We start from the raw sequence: 13,617 nt of genomic DNA on the forward strand, positions 1-13,617 counted from the left end.
GCTAGGAGAAGACATTTTGTAAATCAAAGCAACATGTGGAAGAGTGTAGTGTGGATTACCCTGCTACTTGGATATAGCTATGCAGGTAAACGGTTCAAACTGAGAAAATCGTGGAAATGATCTTCTTTACTCAAAATGTGTCACAAAAGTTGTAAATTTTTGTTGGAAAACAGTATTTTTTTTCTCATGTGCCGTGTGTTGGTTAGCGCTCGACGAATGTTGCTACCGTGAAAACATGGTGCCGAACGTCATAGTATATTTATAGTCTTATCTCAATGGTAGTGAGCTACGAACCACAGCCTACCTCCTGGTATGGCAGGTTCTAGAATCTGTGTAGTGATAGAGTAAAGTTCTTGGAATTCGATTCCACATCCGTGAAATCAATCAACTCTATTAATGATGCGTTTTTTTTTTTATTTTGCTAAAAAAATATTTCCACACAGGCATCGCATCTTGGAGCGAGGATATCTCAGTGCATAACAAGTAAGTGTATCGTTATTGCGAATGTTACGTCCTTTTAGCAGAGGACCAGCCAAGATTTAATATTTTATTGTTCATTCTGTTCTGCTCCTGCATGGTTGGCTTCGTTCCATTTGGTTGTCTCTTATCTCCCTAAAGTGCGGCCGTAACTGGAATGTAAGTATTTGGTAAACTTTGGAGCTTACCAAACCAAAGACAACAATAAAGCGTTATAAGCGTTTATTTCCGCGTTCCCTTGCTAATCGTATCTCTTTTCTTGCTAATACTGATCAAACTAGACACTACTCCCAGCATGAGTCTTCGGTGAATGCTGCCCGAAAAGCGGCAGCGGAGCGTTTGCAACAGCCTGCGGCTCTGGTGGCCAGTGGCGGTACTACTGGACCATGTGATAAGCTCTGCTACAACAGGTACATTGCTGATGGTGCAAGTGATGTAGAAACGGTTGGGCAGGGCATTGTGGGCTTCACATCCACCGGAACAGCAGCAGGTGCCGTTGGATCGTCACAGAAATATTCGTCTACTTCATCGCGAATGTCTGAATCGTCGGTACAAAATGTACACGGTGCGGTTGTCTATCCAGCTGTTGCATCGACGTCAGGTGTAAGATCTAGCTATTCTAGCTCATCCTCCTCTCGGCATAGCTCGGGATCAGCACAACCTGCTGCAGCGGCACTGTACAGTGCCGACCATGAACGGACCCAGGCGCATCTCGCACAGCCACTGGTTTATACCGTTTCGGCACCTAAAACCCACGCTTCCCAAAGCAGTTACGAGCGATCGAGTAACGAACGAACGGTAGTCAGTCGACCGGTGGTTGCCAATGTAGTCTACACCTCGGTTCCTGCAGGAGGATCATCTAGCAATAGCTTTAATGCACGCTCCAGTTTCTCTGCGGCCTCGAACGAACAGCAGCTAGTACAACCGGTCACCTATCCGACAGCTAACAGTGACTATTCCGGACGATACATCGCTCAGCAGGACCATCAGTATAGACAGTATCCGTCGAAAACGTACGTCATGTACTCGAAACCGATCACTTCCTCCGTGCAGTACTACGCACCGTCACGATCACGAACCGAGGAGAGCGCTTCTTCAACGTCGTACGATTCTTCCGGACGAGTGGTGAACTTGAACGTCGTTCAACCGGTACACTCCGAGCGTGTCGATGAACAGAGAACGCAACAACGTGCCGAATCGGTGCAAACTGTACAGCGCCAATCAGATCTCTACCCAGTTCGATCGTCTTTCGACTTTCAGGAAAAAGTAAACCAAGAGCAGGACTATGAGGACATAGTTGATGGTGCATCGAGTGAGCGCCCCCAGAGAGTAATTGCTCCAACGGTTCCGAGCTCCTCATCGTCTTCCTCGCAGCGTCGTGCAGAGCAACAAAGTACCTACGTTCGTACGGGTTCATACGTACCCAATATCGGTTCTTCCACCCGGTACAGTACAGCCCAAGCAGCTGACTCTCAGCGTCGTCAAACATATCAGTCCTCGCCAACGTACGTCGCAGCCGTTCCCGTGGTGGGGGCCGGCTCCACGTCGAAGTATGAAAGCGCCTCTGAATCGCAACACCAGCAGCAACGACATTCCCAAAATTCGCTCAACGTTCCACTCGTAGTCCAGCCAGCTCCCGCAGGTAGTGCTTCGTCCTCATCCAGTCGGTACGCATCCTCCCAACAGGAACATCGCGCAAGTGCTGGCGGACCAGGCTACTACGCTCCAGCCGGCGCTTCGTCATACGGTTCGCAGTACGCCACTGATACCGCTGCCCACAGCTCTGTGCACAACAATCGCTACAAGGCTGGAAGTGGTGGAAGCTTTATCCACTTTCCCATCACGCACGATGAATTCGGCCGTCGGTTCGGGGCGGTAGGCGGAGCAGGTGGGTACGGGGCGGATACTGATCTTCGGGACATTATGAGCGAGTCGGAATCGCTGGCCCGGATGCAGGCGCAGAACGTGCACAATGGTGCTGTGTCCGGCAGTGGAACATTCGATGCGGATACGCGATTCGGTGGTGAATCGGAAGGTTTGGGCACGATGCCCGGTGGCTTCCAGCGTTCCAAATCTTGGTCCAGCAGTTCCAAGTGGGCTTCCGAACAGCGCGTAAGTAGCACAGTGTTCTCTATGGTCGATAAAGAGTAGCTCATAGTCTTATTTTGCTTTTCCGCAGTATGGAGAAGACGGTAAGCCGAAAACGTCCAGCATGCTCTCGACGGCGGAGAGCGAGAAGCATAATGTAAACGGCAAAACGACCGGTTACAAGGCGGCCACCACGACCGTCGAGGATGATGGAAAGGTCAGCACGTACAGTCTGCACACCACGTAGAGGAAATCGCCGGGAAACTCGATCGTTTCGCTGGTTTCGATTCAAGGAGCTCCCATTGTTCACGGTACGGGATGTTTACGTTGATTAGTGTTCTTTAAGCATTAACTTATGTAGTTTATAAGACATTTGGTCAATAAAGCTCGAACTCATCTATAATGGCGGACGGATTCACTTAACAAAATGGTAACATAAAGTTGAGAAGAACGAGACGTGACAAAGGATTTATACAATGATGGATTTGATGTGAGGTGCAGAGATCAATGTATTCCTGGACATCAGCGACAATCTATTGATAAGGGATATCGAATCAGATTGTTTTTAATAAACTATTTTAAATCTGCTAGACATAGGATCGCCTACAGAAGACCGCCAGGCGCATGGGTATTCGGGTTAGTCACTATTACTTGTGATATTTCTGTACGATTAGATCGGGGGCTTCTAAAAACAGGGATATCTTTGAGTGAAAAGACGGTAAAAACAACTGTAACCAGATACTCCAGAGATTCTCGTTTTTGAGTAAAGAGTCCCGAATGAAGTTCGATCGAGTACTTCCTCTCTCATCTCATGATCTCATGTCAAAGCTTCCTGGGCATGAGATCTGAAACATAATTCGTAGCTGCTCAACAGCAATGTATCAGATACCGAAGGAGTAGTCAGAATTTTACAAATATAGAGAGCTAAACCATGACAGACAAAGGAATGGCGTGACAGCATCGTCATGACACAGTAAGATCTTCATTCTTCGAATTAAACTACTGTGTCCGCTCCAGGCTCACTCCAGTTTTTTTATCAATTCAGTCAGTCAATGCACTCTCCATTTCATCCTTGCTCTATCCATCCATGATCCTGAACTTAGGCAGCCTTTACTCGAGTAACGTACGAGTTGTATTCAGCCACCATCCAGCGCAGTTGATAAGCGTTGCCTCTTAAAACCTTGACTTGTTGTAAAAATGCATACAATCCTGATTACTGGCAGCGATTGTTTACTTTTACTTTGCCAACGTGATAACTAGGTCACAGGCAGTACAAATCATGCTAGAAGCGAAGATCAGTCGTAGATTGAACACAATACGGTACGGAGTGGTATTCGGTGGCTACAAATATTCCTTGAAGTTGTGACGATAATGAGACGTTCGCTGTTGGTTGTGGTGGTAACCGTTTTACTCGGTTTTGTTACAGGATGTAAGTTGTCTTCATAGGAGTGGTTCTATCAGCTGATATTAATGTTTGACTCTTTTTTTTTCGAATCATTACAGCACCACTTCTTGATTGGGGAAAAAAAGATGGTGATAGCTTGCTTGGGTAGGTCTAGCAGACGGCATTAAATCACTCTTCCATCCATTCAAAGCTAATAGAACACTTTTACTCTAAAAAGCAAAGTGGCAACAATCAAACAAACCGTTTACGAAAAGAAACGAGAGTTCTTGAACGGAGTCAACGAGAAAGTTTCAAAGATGCTCTGGATTCCACCATGGCCATCGTCGACAACGGAAGTAACACCGGTCAGTGGTTTACCGCAGCACGATCCAGTTCCTGAAACGCCTAGCATCTGGTGGTGGCAAACAACGGAAGAACCTCATGCCAACACCATCGCTACAACGACAACGACGCAAGCCTCGATCATCTCCACGACACAATCTTCTTCAACAACTTCTGCTCCGGTTAGAACCCCACCGAACAATGATCGTCTTGTGTTTACCGTAGCCGACACAAACGAACTGGAACTGCCGAACGTTTTCATGGTAGGTGCATCGTGAAACGGATTATTGCAAAGCTGATCTTAACCTTACGCGCTTCTCCTTCTTTAGTTTGCTCGAAGCAGTTTCATCCCTCCGGAATTGCGACTCACAGATTCAACGGAGTACGTTGGCCCTGTCTTGGGCGGTGGTCCTCCAACATCACCAGATCATCTTTCCGACCGGCTAGTAGTAGCGTAGTGTAAGCCAAACAATTACGCAATAAAACGTGCACTTTATTCACCGATTTTCGGTCCGCATCTCACGCACGCTGGGCCTTTCCCTCGATGCACTGACGCTTTCGTCCGACGCTGTTGAGCTTTTCGAATCGATCTGATGACGCGGCTCAGGGCTAACAGTGAATCCGGGCAGTGGTAATGCCGTTACCGTGACTGCGTGATTGCATCCAACAAGTCCGAGCACTTCCATCTCCTCCATCTGATCCATATCGGTCGATGCGGGTGCTGCGGAGTAAACGGAGAGGATCGTTATGGCTCCAAAATGCCTGTTACAAACAGTGCGTTTTTTTTTAAACATTACCGGCACTTGCAGAATTGTTAGACCAACAAAGCACGCACACCGCTAGAAGCAGCAAACACAACGATCGTCGCATGGTGGACGAAGTTTTCGAAACTACTCTTGACGAACTCCGGCACAAACCGTTGCTTCCCGCGTTGGAGATCGAACGTGGAGTGATTTGCATCTGCGTCGTTCGAACCGCGCTGTGATGCGTCTTATCAATTTATTGGAGGTCGGGCAATCGTACACTATTCGTACGTGTGTGTGTGTGTGAGTGTGTGTTGGGGCAACGGCTTAGAAAACCCTTCCCTACGCTTGATCGTGTGTTGGTGTGATGGAACTTGCACCAACGAGCAGGAAAGTGATACGGGAAGATGCAGGTGACATAATGCCACGGGATCGGCAGGTTTTCGTGATGATCATGCCAAAAGGGAGGATGTCTTCCCGAAAAAGGGAAAAGGGTAGTGTGTGTGTATGTGCGGTAGAAAAAAAAAACCCCCAGGGGAAATTATGGGTAGTAAAAAAGTGTGTCAACTTTTATTGATCATATACAAAATAAAACTGGTGTTTGGCGTTGCTTTCCCTCAGTTTAGGGACCGGGAAATGCATCGTTCGCTGCTTACGGACTAGTTGGAGCGATCCGGGTGGAGGTGGGGGTGGGTGGTGGAACGATGGATGATCTCCCCGCAGACGCCGAAAGCAGGCGGGCTACGAGCGGATCGAACGATAGTGCTGCTGGTGCGAGTGGACGGCTGGAATGTCTACTTTGTTGTCGACGGTGTTGCGTGGGGGTGGATGTGCGGTGGGATGCAGCGTGCCCGTCGAGGGCAGGACGGGATTGGTTGGGGCACGTGCGGCCCACGGCTGATAGATGCTGCAGTAGCACGGTTTCCAGTCACCCGTGTGGTGATGTTCCGCCGACTGTGGGTGATGGTGGCCCACATTGTAGGGAACGTAACCCTTGTAGTACGGAGGTGAACGATGTTGCCCTGCGATGAAGAGGGAGTAGGGAAAATCAGAAACACATAAGCAAACGTGAAACGAAGCACGTTTCGTGAGGTCGCTATCACGACTGACAGCTTTACGATGGGAGCTGATAGCGTGTACGACTATTCGTGGAATGGAATCTTTTACAGGATTGTTGGAGCAATTTTTAGGAGTTAAAGGAAGTTTCAGAGCACAAATATTGATGTCCAATTACCTGAATAGTCATAGTCCACCCGGCGAAGGTATGGTCTCTCGGTGGTCCACACGGCTGTCACCGTGTCACGCGATGGATAATGCGAATTCCACCCATCATATTCTCCACTGATACGGTTACGATCATCACCTCCAGGTCCGTAAAAGCTCGTCGCAGTAGGCCGCTGGCTGAGCGTTACCCCGGGTCTCGGTCCGTGCGGTGTACCGCGCGATGGGCTCGGTTTGGGTTTTTTGGTCGAAACCCCAGCCGTACCCTTGAAAACCGGTATGCTCGCATTATCATCGTCCTCATCGGCTGTCTTCCCATTGCCATTGCGATCCTTTTTACCCGCATCAGGTCCGGTTCCATCTGGTCTGCCCGGTCCGGTACGATCCTTCTTCCCATCACGCTCACCGGTTCGCGTATCGTTAGCCGACTCTTCCGATATTTCGATCGTTATATCCGTTCGCACACCGACCGACGGCCGTTCGACCGATTCCGAACCGGAGCTTCCCGAGCTACCCGAGCTCGATTCATCACTTTTCGTTTCCGGCTGGGGAACGCGCTTAAGCTTTTGCGTGTCCACCGTCACCTGGATCTTTGGGAAGTTTTTGTACACACTCACGAACCCACTGTTGGTTTCATCGTTCAAATCATCCGCCTCAGTAAAGTCCACCTTCCCCGTGGGTGTAACGGCAAGGCTTTGGGCAACGGTCGCCAAAACCACGAAACAGATGCATATGCAGTGCATCTTCCTGCAGTGTGTCATTTTAATTTAACCACCAGCGTTCAATCACCGCGGCACGAATGATCAGTATCGATGCGACTTTCTTAGCAACGGTAGCGTACAGTGAGCAACAGAACTAATGATATCTACGCGCCGTAAGCGACGAACCACGACTGCGGCTGATGTTGAGTTTCGCGTGCAAAGAACATCCGCGGTCATTCTCTGACCACGAATAGGTGGCTTTTTTGTTGCCGTTCGTTACTGCCGTTGTTGCGTATTGTTGATGAATGGCGTGGGGGGATGAATTAAAGCATAGAACGGGGATAAACAAACGAGTGGGAAGGAGATTTTGAGCGTCTTTTTCCAAGAAAATTCGCTACAGTTACTGTTTTTGTGCTATCGAACCGAAATAAACGGTTATACATCTCAAAGATAAAATGAAACAATTGAAAAATTTTCTTAATTCAATTGTCTGTTAGATTTGAAGCAGATCGGACATGACTTTAAAGAGAAAAAATGACGATTTTATTGGATTTATTTATTAAGAATATCTAAATATCGCGTTTGTATACAACCAAAGTCTACGTATTCATCAATTTGTTTGTTTAATAATTAATAATATACCTCCTCTTCGATTCTACCTGTTGGAGTAGCTCGAGATCTAATGATTACTACTACAGCTACTTATCTACTACACTATCGCTTTTCAAACAAAATCACAAACATTGCCTCGGATAATGTTGGGTGGAGGCTGTGCACTTGGTTGCTCACTTTGCAGGCAATCTTATTAATGACACAAATTGGTATTCATAAATCACACTAAGTGGCCGTCACTTTCCCAGCCACCCAGCGCACCCGCACCACAGAGAGACGCTCAGACGAGAGGCTTCTTGCCCGTGAACGAATTTTCCACCCGTTGTTCAAAAACACCGAGCGTTTAACACATCGTAAATTTACGAACCGAAAAACGGTTTGCATAAGTGGCTTGCAGGCAGGCAGGCATCGAGAATAAGTCGCAGTAGCCGTTCGATTCGATACACCTGAGTGACTGAGGCACCGTGGCAAAGAACGCTTTGCGTCGCGAGTAAAGATAAAATCAATCGAATTCTAAGATGTCAACGCAACGATGAGCCTCCCCCCGCCTGGTCGGTTGTGGTTGTGTCTAGCGCTACACGAACGGGAAGGAAATTGCGTGAAATTCTCGCTCGACAAGCAAGCCAACACGTGAGAATAAATCACCGCTTTTCGGTTTTGGTGGATGGCGGGAGTCTCACACCATCGCAACGATCGCCCAGAACGGACGGGTGACATTCAATTGCTTTCAAACGTCTAGCCTAACACCGGCGGCATTGACGGTTTGGCATCACAAACACGTCAGCGGTTCGGCCACCGGCCTTTACGGATAGCGATAGCGATGGCCAAGGTCAGGGGTGATGGAATTTATGGTCAATTGTCATTGTTTCGCGTAACCGGCGGTGTAGCGGCCGTTAACAAACGACTCCACGAGCGCAATCGAAAGTCGTCACCGGGTCGCGTTGCGGCGCAGGTGGAAGATGCTTCGGAAAATGATGCTGATTTTCTCATGCCCGATGGTTTCGTGAGTGGGTCTAATAAGTCTGTACGAAGATTGGAAGATAATTCGTCCACTCGATGGACGCTTCGTTAGTATACGTCTTTGTAGGTATTACTATTACGTGTAGTAACGATGATAATGATAGAGTTGTAAAGCTTCAAACTTTGGCCACGAATATCTTAACCCGTTTACTCTTTCATCTACCCCCTAGCTTCAGACTCATCTCACACGACGACCTTGAACGAAATGAATCAGTGGAGTTGAGTTACACCACCACCTAATTCATTGGTCATTAATATTAACTTTATACTTACATCCGGTGTAGCGATCACAATCCTACGCGGAATCACCAACAAAAACACCACACACACTCACGGCGCAAAACCTGCTCCCCGAGTGCCAAATAAGCTCGGATGGAATCGCTTCAACCGTGGCAGATCCACGTAAAGATCTGTTCCCATCCATCATAACAACGCCCGATTGCGAAGTCATTACCGTAAGGTGCTCAGCACATTGTCAGCTTTGTTCGCTCGTGGTAGGGCACAAGCAAACAAAACAAAAAAACGACACGAAGCACGGGAAGATTTCGTTTTCCATTTTATATTTCCCTCTCCCATAAAGCTGGCAAAGAAAACAAAAAAATCGGATAATAAGTCACTAAACCGACAACATCCGGTAGACCGGCGTCCAGGGTGTAGCAGCAATCCAACCAGAACGGATAATTTGCGCTGGGTCGGTTTGTTTGTGCTTTACTATTTTCCCTACCGTTCCGGGGGTGAGAATGTGGTCAAGCTTTGAAAGTTCCAGCCAAAAATCATTCATTCGCATTTAGACTGCGAGATTTTGGCAAAATTTCTGCACCGACCGGGCCAGCGATCGCGTGAGAGTTCGTCGACGCCCTTTCGTGAACCTTGACCGGTTTCATTTTTTAAGTTGACAGCCCGTTTCGCTGGCGGAGGTTTCAATCATAATGGTGCTTTAATTTGGTTAATTAAAGGCAGTGATCTTCAGATTAGCAGCAGTACGGTGTTCCATATTTTTGCCAATCGTGCGCTAGGTGGGATGGGAGTGGCATTATATAAGGTTTGCGGTAGCCTTGAAGGTTAAACACTTGTGTGAGTTTGTAAGTAAATGGCAAATAATAAGATTTTTACTAGAGAGATTTCTTCAACAGCTTTGGACACTTCTTGGATTATTTCTAAATATCGAAGGGATAAGGATAGAGTCTTTCTAATAATTCTAGACAGGAAGTTATGCACATCTCAACACATTAAGCGTAAGAATTATCACCTTCATTTCGAGGGTTGTTCTTGTTAATAGTTTGAAAAGGTTCTCTCAGGGCGACGTTAATGAAGCGTCTCTATTTCGAAGTAAATCAAGCCCGAAATGGTAAGAAATGGTCACCCAAAAGTGATAGGACGGCAAACATAAACTTCCACCCCGTAAAAGAACCCCCCTACCCCCCCGCCCCATTCAGTTCTTCGCAACCCATCGTCGGTCGGCCAGATAAGTTCCTTGTGCGTCAACAAAACACAATAAACGATGGATAAGAATTGCTTTCTGGCGCTTACTGCTCCGGGAGCGATAGACGCACAGGCCCATTTTCCGGAGTTTCCATCTCGAAATGTCCAAACCACAAAAGCCACAGTGCGACAGTACATCACCGAAGTCCATCGCTTGGGGGGGTGCTCACAAAACAAACGTATCCTGATGCCATTTACAGACGTAGCAGTCCACCCTCTCGCAATAGCCGAGCGCTAGTGGAAACGTTATTAAAATCCTAGCAATGGACGGGGTTTTTGGTCAGATTTTCCATTCCGGTTTTCTTTTTTTATCCACTTTCCCTTTCACGATTAATACCGGGAAGCAACGCAGGAAAACAAAACCCAGGAGAATGGAGCGTTATCCGGCTTGGGTACGGAGAAAATTGCCCATTGCGTCGTGCTATTGTAGAACCCCTTTCCACCAATGCGATTCAGTGTAAGTGTTTGTGGGGTATTTTGTGTATGCATTCGCATTGCTGCGCACTTCAAATTCACACCCGGAACATAATTCATGGAAAATGGTTTTTATCATTAGGTTGTAAAGTATCCGTTCCCGCCATCTTCACGGGAAGGTGTCGGGTTTTTTGGGAGAAAATAGAGCAATTGGGAAACAAGGGATTTAAACGACGTGAAGGCACGGAACGGAAAGGGGCGATATGGAGGAGTGGGCAGATTTCCACGCAGTCCCTTCGCTACACACTGGCCACGACGCTGTGGATTTACGCTCTGACGCCTTCGAATGCTTCTCAGGGGGAATGTGGATAGTTGCTTGTTCGTTCTCTGCATTTCGTTTACATTTTGCTGGCTGCGTGGTGTACGTGGGGCTCAGAACCATAAATGGGCCCCGTGACTCTATCCCGATCGAACGTAAATAGAACCATCGCTAGAGGGAAAATCAAGGTCCTTGCCACATCGATGCGAAGCAAGTTGCAAGTGCTTTTCATAGATTATGATTTTTAATCTGGGAAATTATTTATTCATACACTTTGCGTACGAACACTTGCTTTACACCCCAAAAAGGCGCTCTTGATGCTTGGTGGGGCCCGTGTGCACTTTTTACATCTTACAACAACCAGCCGGTTTGGATTAAAGTGGTTTTGACTTTATGAAGATTTGACACACGAAGCTATCGGAAGCATGTTACACAAAAGGTATTCCGGGGCACGGGGGTAGGCCTGGCTGCACACATAAAAAGGAGTGACTGCAATCATTTGCATAATGACTGGAAACCTGTTACTGGCTCCAGTCACCGATGCGACTGAGGTGTAAGTGAAAAAACACCAGGAAATCCCAGGAAAACCCCTGGAACGTAAAACAGATATAAAGAAAAGTAGGATTATCACCGTCACCATCTGCATTTTGGGGGGTTGGGGGGTGGGAGTGGGTGGGTGGATGGCAGGAATCGAAATAATCGTCCTTAAGAGGATAGAACCACCTTTTTTACGACTGTACCAACTGTCGAGTTTCCCTTCCGTTTCTTAACCCTTAGGGAGAAAAAAGCAGTTTCGATTGCGAAACCAGACATAACAGACATTTTCCACACCATCGGGAAAGCATTCGATTGCAACAAGGGGGTGCCGAAAGCGAGATTGTATTAAAAAAACGCAAGAAAAAATGACTGAAACATACAACTAATCCAAAGATAGGAGAAACAACTCTGCACCAGACACCCAATTGGCAGTAAGGTTTGTGAGTAGCAGTAATGCAACATCTTTATCAACTCAAAGACGAAGGTGTCCACTTTGATAGGGAGAATGAAATTGTAACGCAACATCAAGTACGTCGTTGGTCATATTTTATCTTACCCTTAACACTCCCGCGGGATTGTTTGAAGCCCATTAAACAGTTGCCACATTGCGCTGGTGGATGGCTTAATTGGGAATCCGGAACCGGGTCCGTGCCGGGAAATAGTTGGCTGTGAAAGTGGGGAAAAATCGATGCGACCGAGAGCGATGCTAATGTGCGCTATTTGTATGCAGTGGTGTGTACGAGGGATGCCTGATAAGGGTAGTATTGTAGGATGTTGATGAACGATAGAAGAATTGATTTGTTTTTCACTGTAATGGTTTTTCGGAATAATAAAAACAATGTTCAAAAAAGCTAATAAACGCATCAGCAACTGTTTCGAGGGGAAACTCTGTGGTTGTAATGCGGATTGCATACTTGTTGGCGTTTTCGAATATTTTTCGAACATGGTTTTAAAAGATGTGCGGGTTTATTATGTTTCAAATATTTTTTTCACAATATATTTCAAACAAATGAAATAGATACACAATATTAAGCAAATAATGATTTTATAAATAGAAACGATTTTTAAACCAGTTTTGTTCGCCTAGAGCTCTGCGCCGAACAAGGGCAATCATTTACGAGTGGTATAATTAATCTTCGGTGTTGTCAAACACAGTAAATGACGCGTGTAAAACCCACACGACTGTATCAGTAAGAAAATCGACACCCAACCAAACGATTTCCAATCATTATCACCCTGTTTCGGTCGTGCCAGTCTCGTAACGAGCGTTTAATTTTTCCTTTCCGGTACGCGACGAAGGTTTCCAATGAACTGTGACAAGTTTAGTTAGGCACAAACCGGGAACGGGAAGCGGTGAAACTTCGATTTCTTCGTACTTTTTTCTTCAATTCAATAACCCAACCACCGAAGGAAGTGACAGTATTTGTGTAGCGGTGTGAAATTGATTTTGCCACAGACGAATTTTTATTCTTAAATTCGATTTTACCGCTTTCCACACGTACTATTTTCATTTCAGCTTGTCAAACACAAACCCGAAACCCAGAAGTCCTGGTCAACAAATCAATGGGTCGCATGTTTGGCTTGCTTGACATACTCCCGTCGATCATGCCCCGGTTCCGGCCCCGCACAGTGACATAATTTAATTCGGCACCATTAAAAAGCAATTTCCTCGGAGCTTTCAAAAAGGGAGTACGAAAATCTCCGCCCTGGGAGCGACTTCTAATCGCACAGTAATCCGGCGGGACCGCAAAGAGCAGTGAGATTTAAAACGATTGCCAAGTCCACAGGAGCACCCGAAAAATTCCTTCGCAATCTGGCTGGCTGGTTGGTGGAAGAATTGAATTAAAATGTTGACAGAACGTTTTTTTTTATGCCGCCCCTAGGAAGCGGTTATCGTCGCCGTGCGGAAGCGTAATATTATTTATATATTTCCCCTCCCACTGTGTTCGCGCTTCGGGAGGAATCGGGCAGGGTACATTGCTATCCGTTGCAGTGTTGCAAAAAAGCCCCGACATTCGAATAGAGTCACGTTCAGGGTTTCATTTCCTCGTTAGGCATCCATCGGGGTCGGTATGGTCGATATGTTTTATTTTTTTCTCTGTTGGTGTCCTTCGTGTCCTCCCCTGTTTGACTATCCATTTTTGCCATAACGTCACGCCAACGGTTACGTACGCGGGAGGGACGTTGAGGACAGCCGTACAGGACACTAGGACCGTACACAGGCAGGCATCTGTGCCCGGGACAACAAATGTGCGTGTTCAATCATACGTAAGCTAC

At 46.8% G+C, this 13,617-nt stretch overlaps 3 protein-coding genes across 3 annotated transcripts; 2 read left to right on the forward strand and 1 right to left on the reverse strand.

Annotated features, from left to right (window-relative positions):
• Positions 1 to 33: 33 nt before the first annotated feature.
• LOC128714182 (protein lingerer) lies at positions 34 to 2,812 on the forward strand. The gene is made up of 5 exons (XM_053809058.1): positions 34 to 85; positions 444 to 483; positions 619 to 636; positions 759 to 2,589; positions 2,657 to 2,812. The coding sequence occupies exons 1-5, from the start codon at positions 34 to 36 to the stop codon at positions 2,810 to 2,812; spliced, it is 2,097 nt and encodes a 698-aa protein (XP_053665033.1).
• A 1,124-nt stretch (positions 2,813 to 3,936) lies between these two features.
• LOC128715178 (uncharacterized) lies at positions 3,937 to 4,749 on the forward strand. The gene is made up of 4 exons (XM_053810060.1): positions 3,937 to 3,994; positions 4,069 to 4,114; positions 4,188 to 4,554; positions 4,621 to 4,749. Exons 1-4 carry the CDS (start codon positions 3,937 to 3,939, stop codon positions 4,747 to 4,749), a joined length of 600 nt encoding a protein of 199 aa, XP_053666035.1.
• Positions 4,750 to 5,775: 1,026 nt separating this feature from the next.
• Positions 5,776 to 6,998, reverse strand: LOC128712320 (uncharacterized). Its single transcript, XM_053807215.1, has 2 exons — positions 6,269 to 6,998; positions 5,776 to 6,056 (listed from the first exon to the last, which is right to left on the reverse strand). Exons 1-2 carry the CDS (start codon positions 6,996 to 6,998, stop codon positions 5,776 to 5,778), a joined length of 1,011 nt encoding a protein of 336 aa, XP_053663190.1.
• Positions 6,999 to 13,617: the final 6,619 nt, after the last annotated feature.

This window comes from Anopheles marshallii, chromosome 3 (genome assembly GCF_943734725.1).
Source record: "Anopheles marshallii chromosome 3, idAnoMarsDA_429_01, whole genome shotgun sequence".
Classification (NCBI taxonomy): domain Eukaryota; kingdom Metazoa; phylum Arthropoda; class Insecta; order Diptera; family Culicidae; genus Anopheles; species Anopheles marshallii.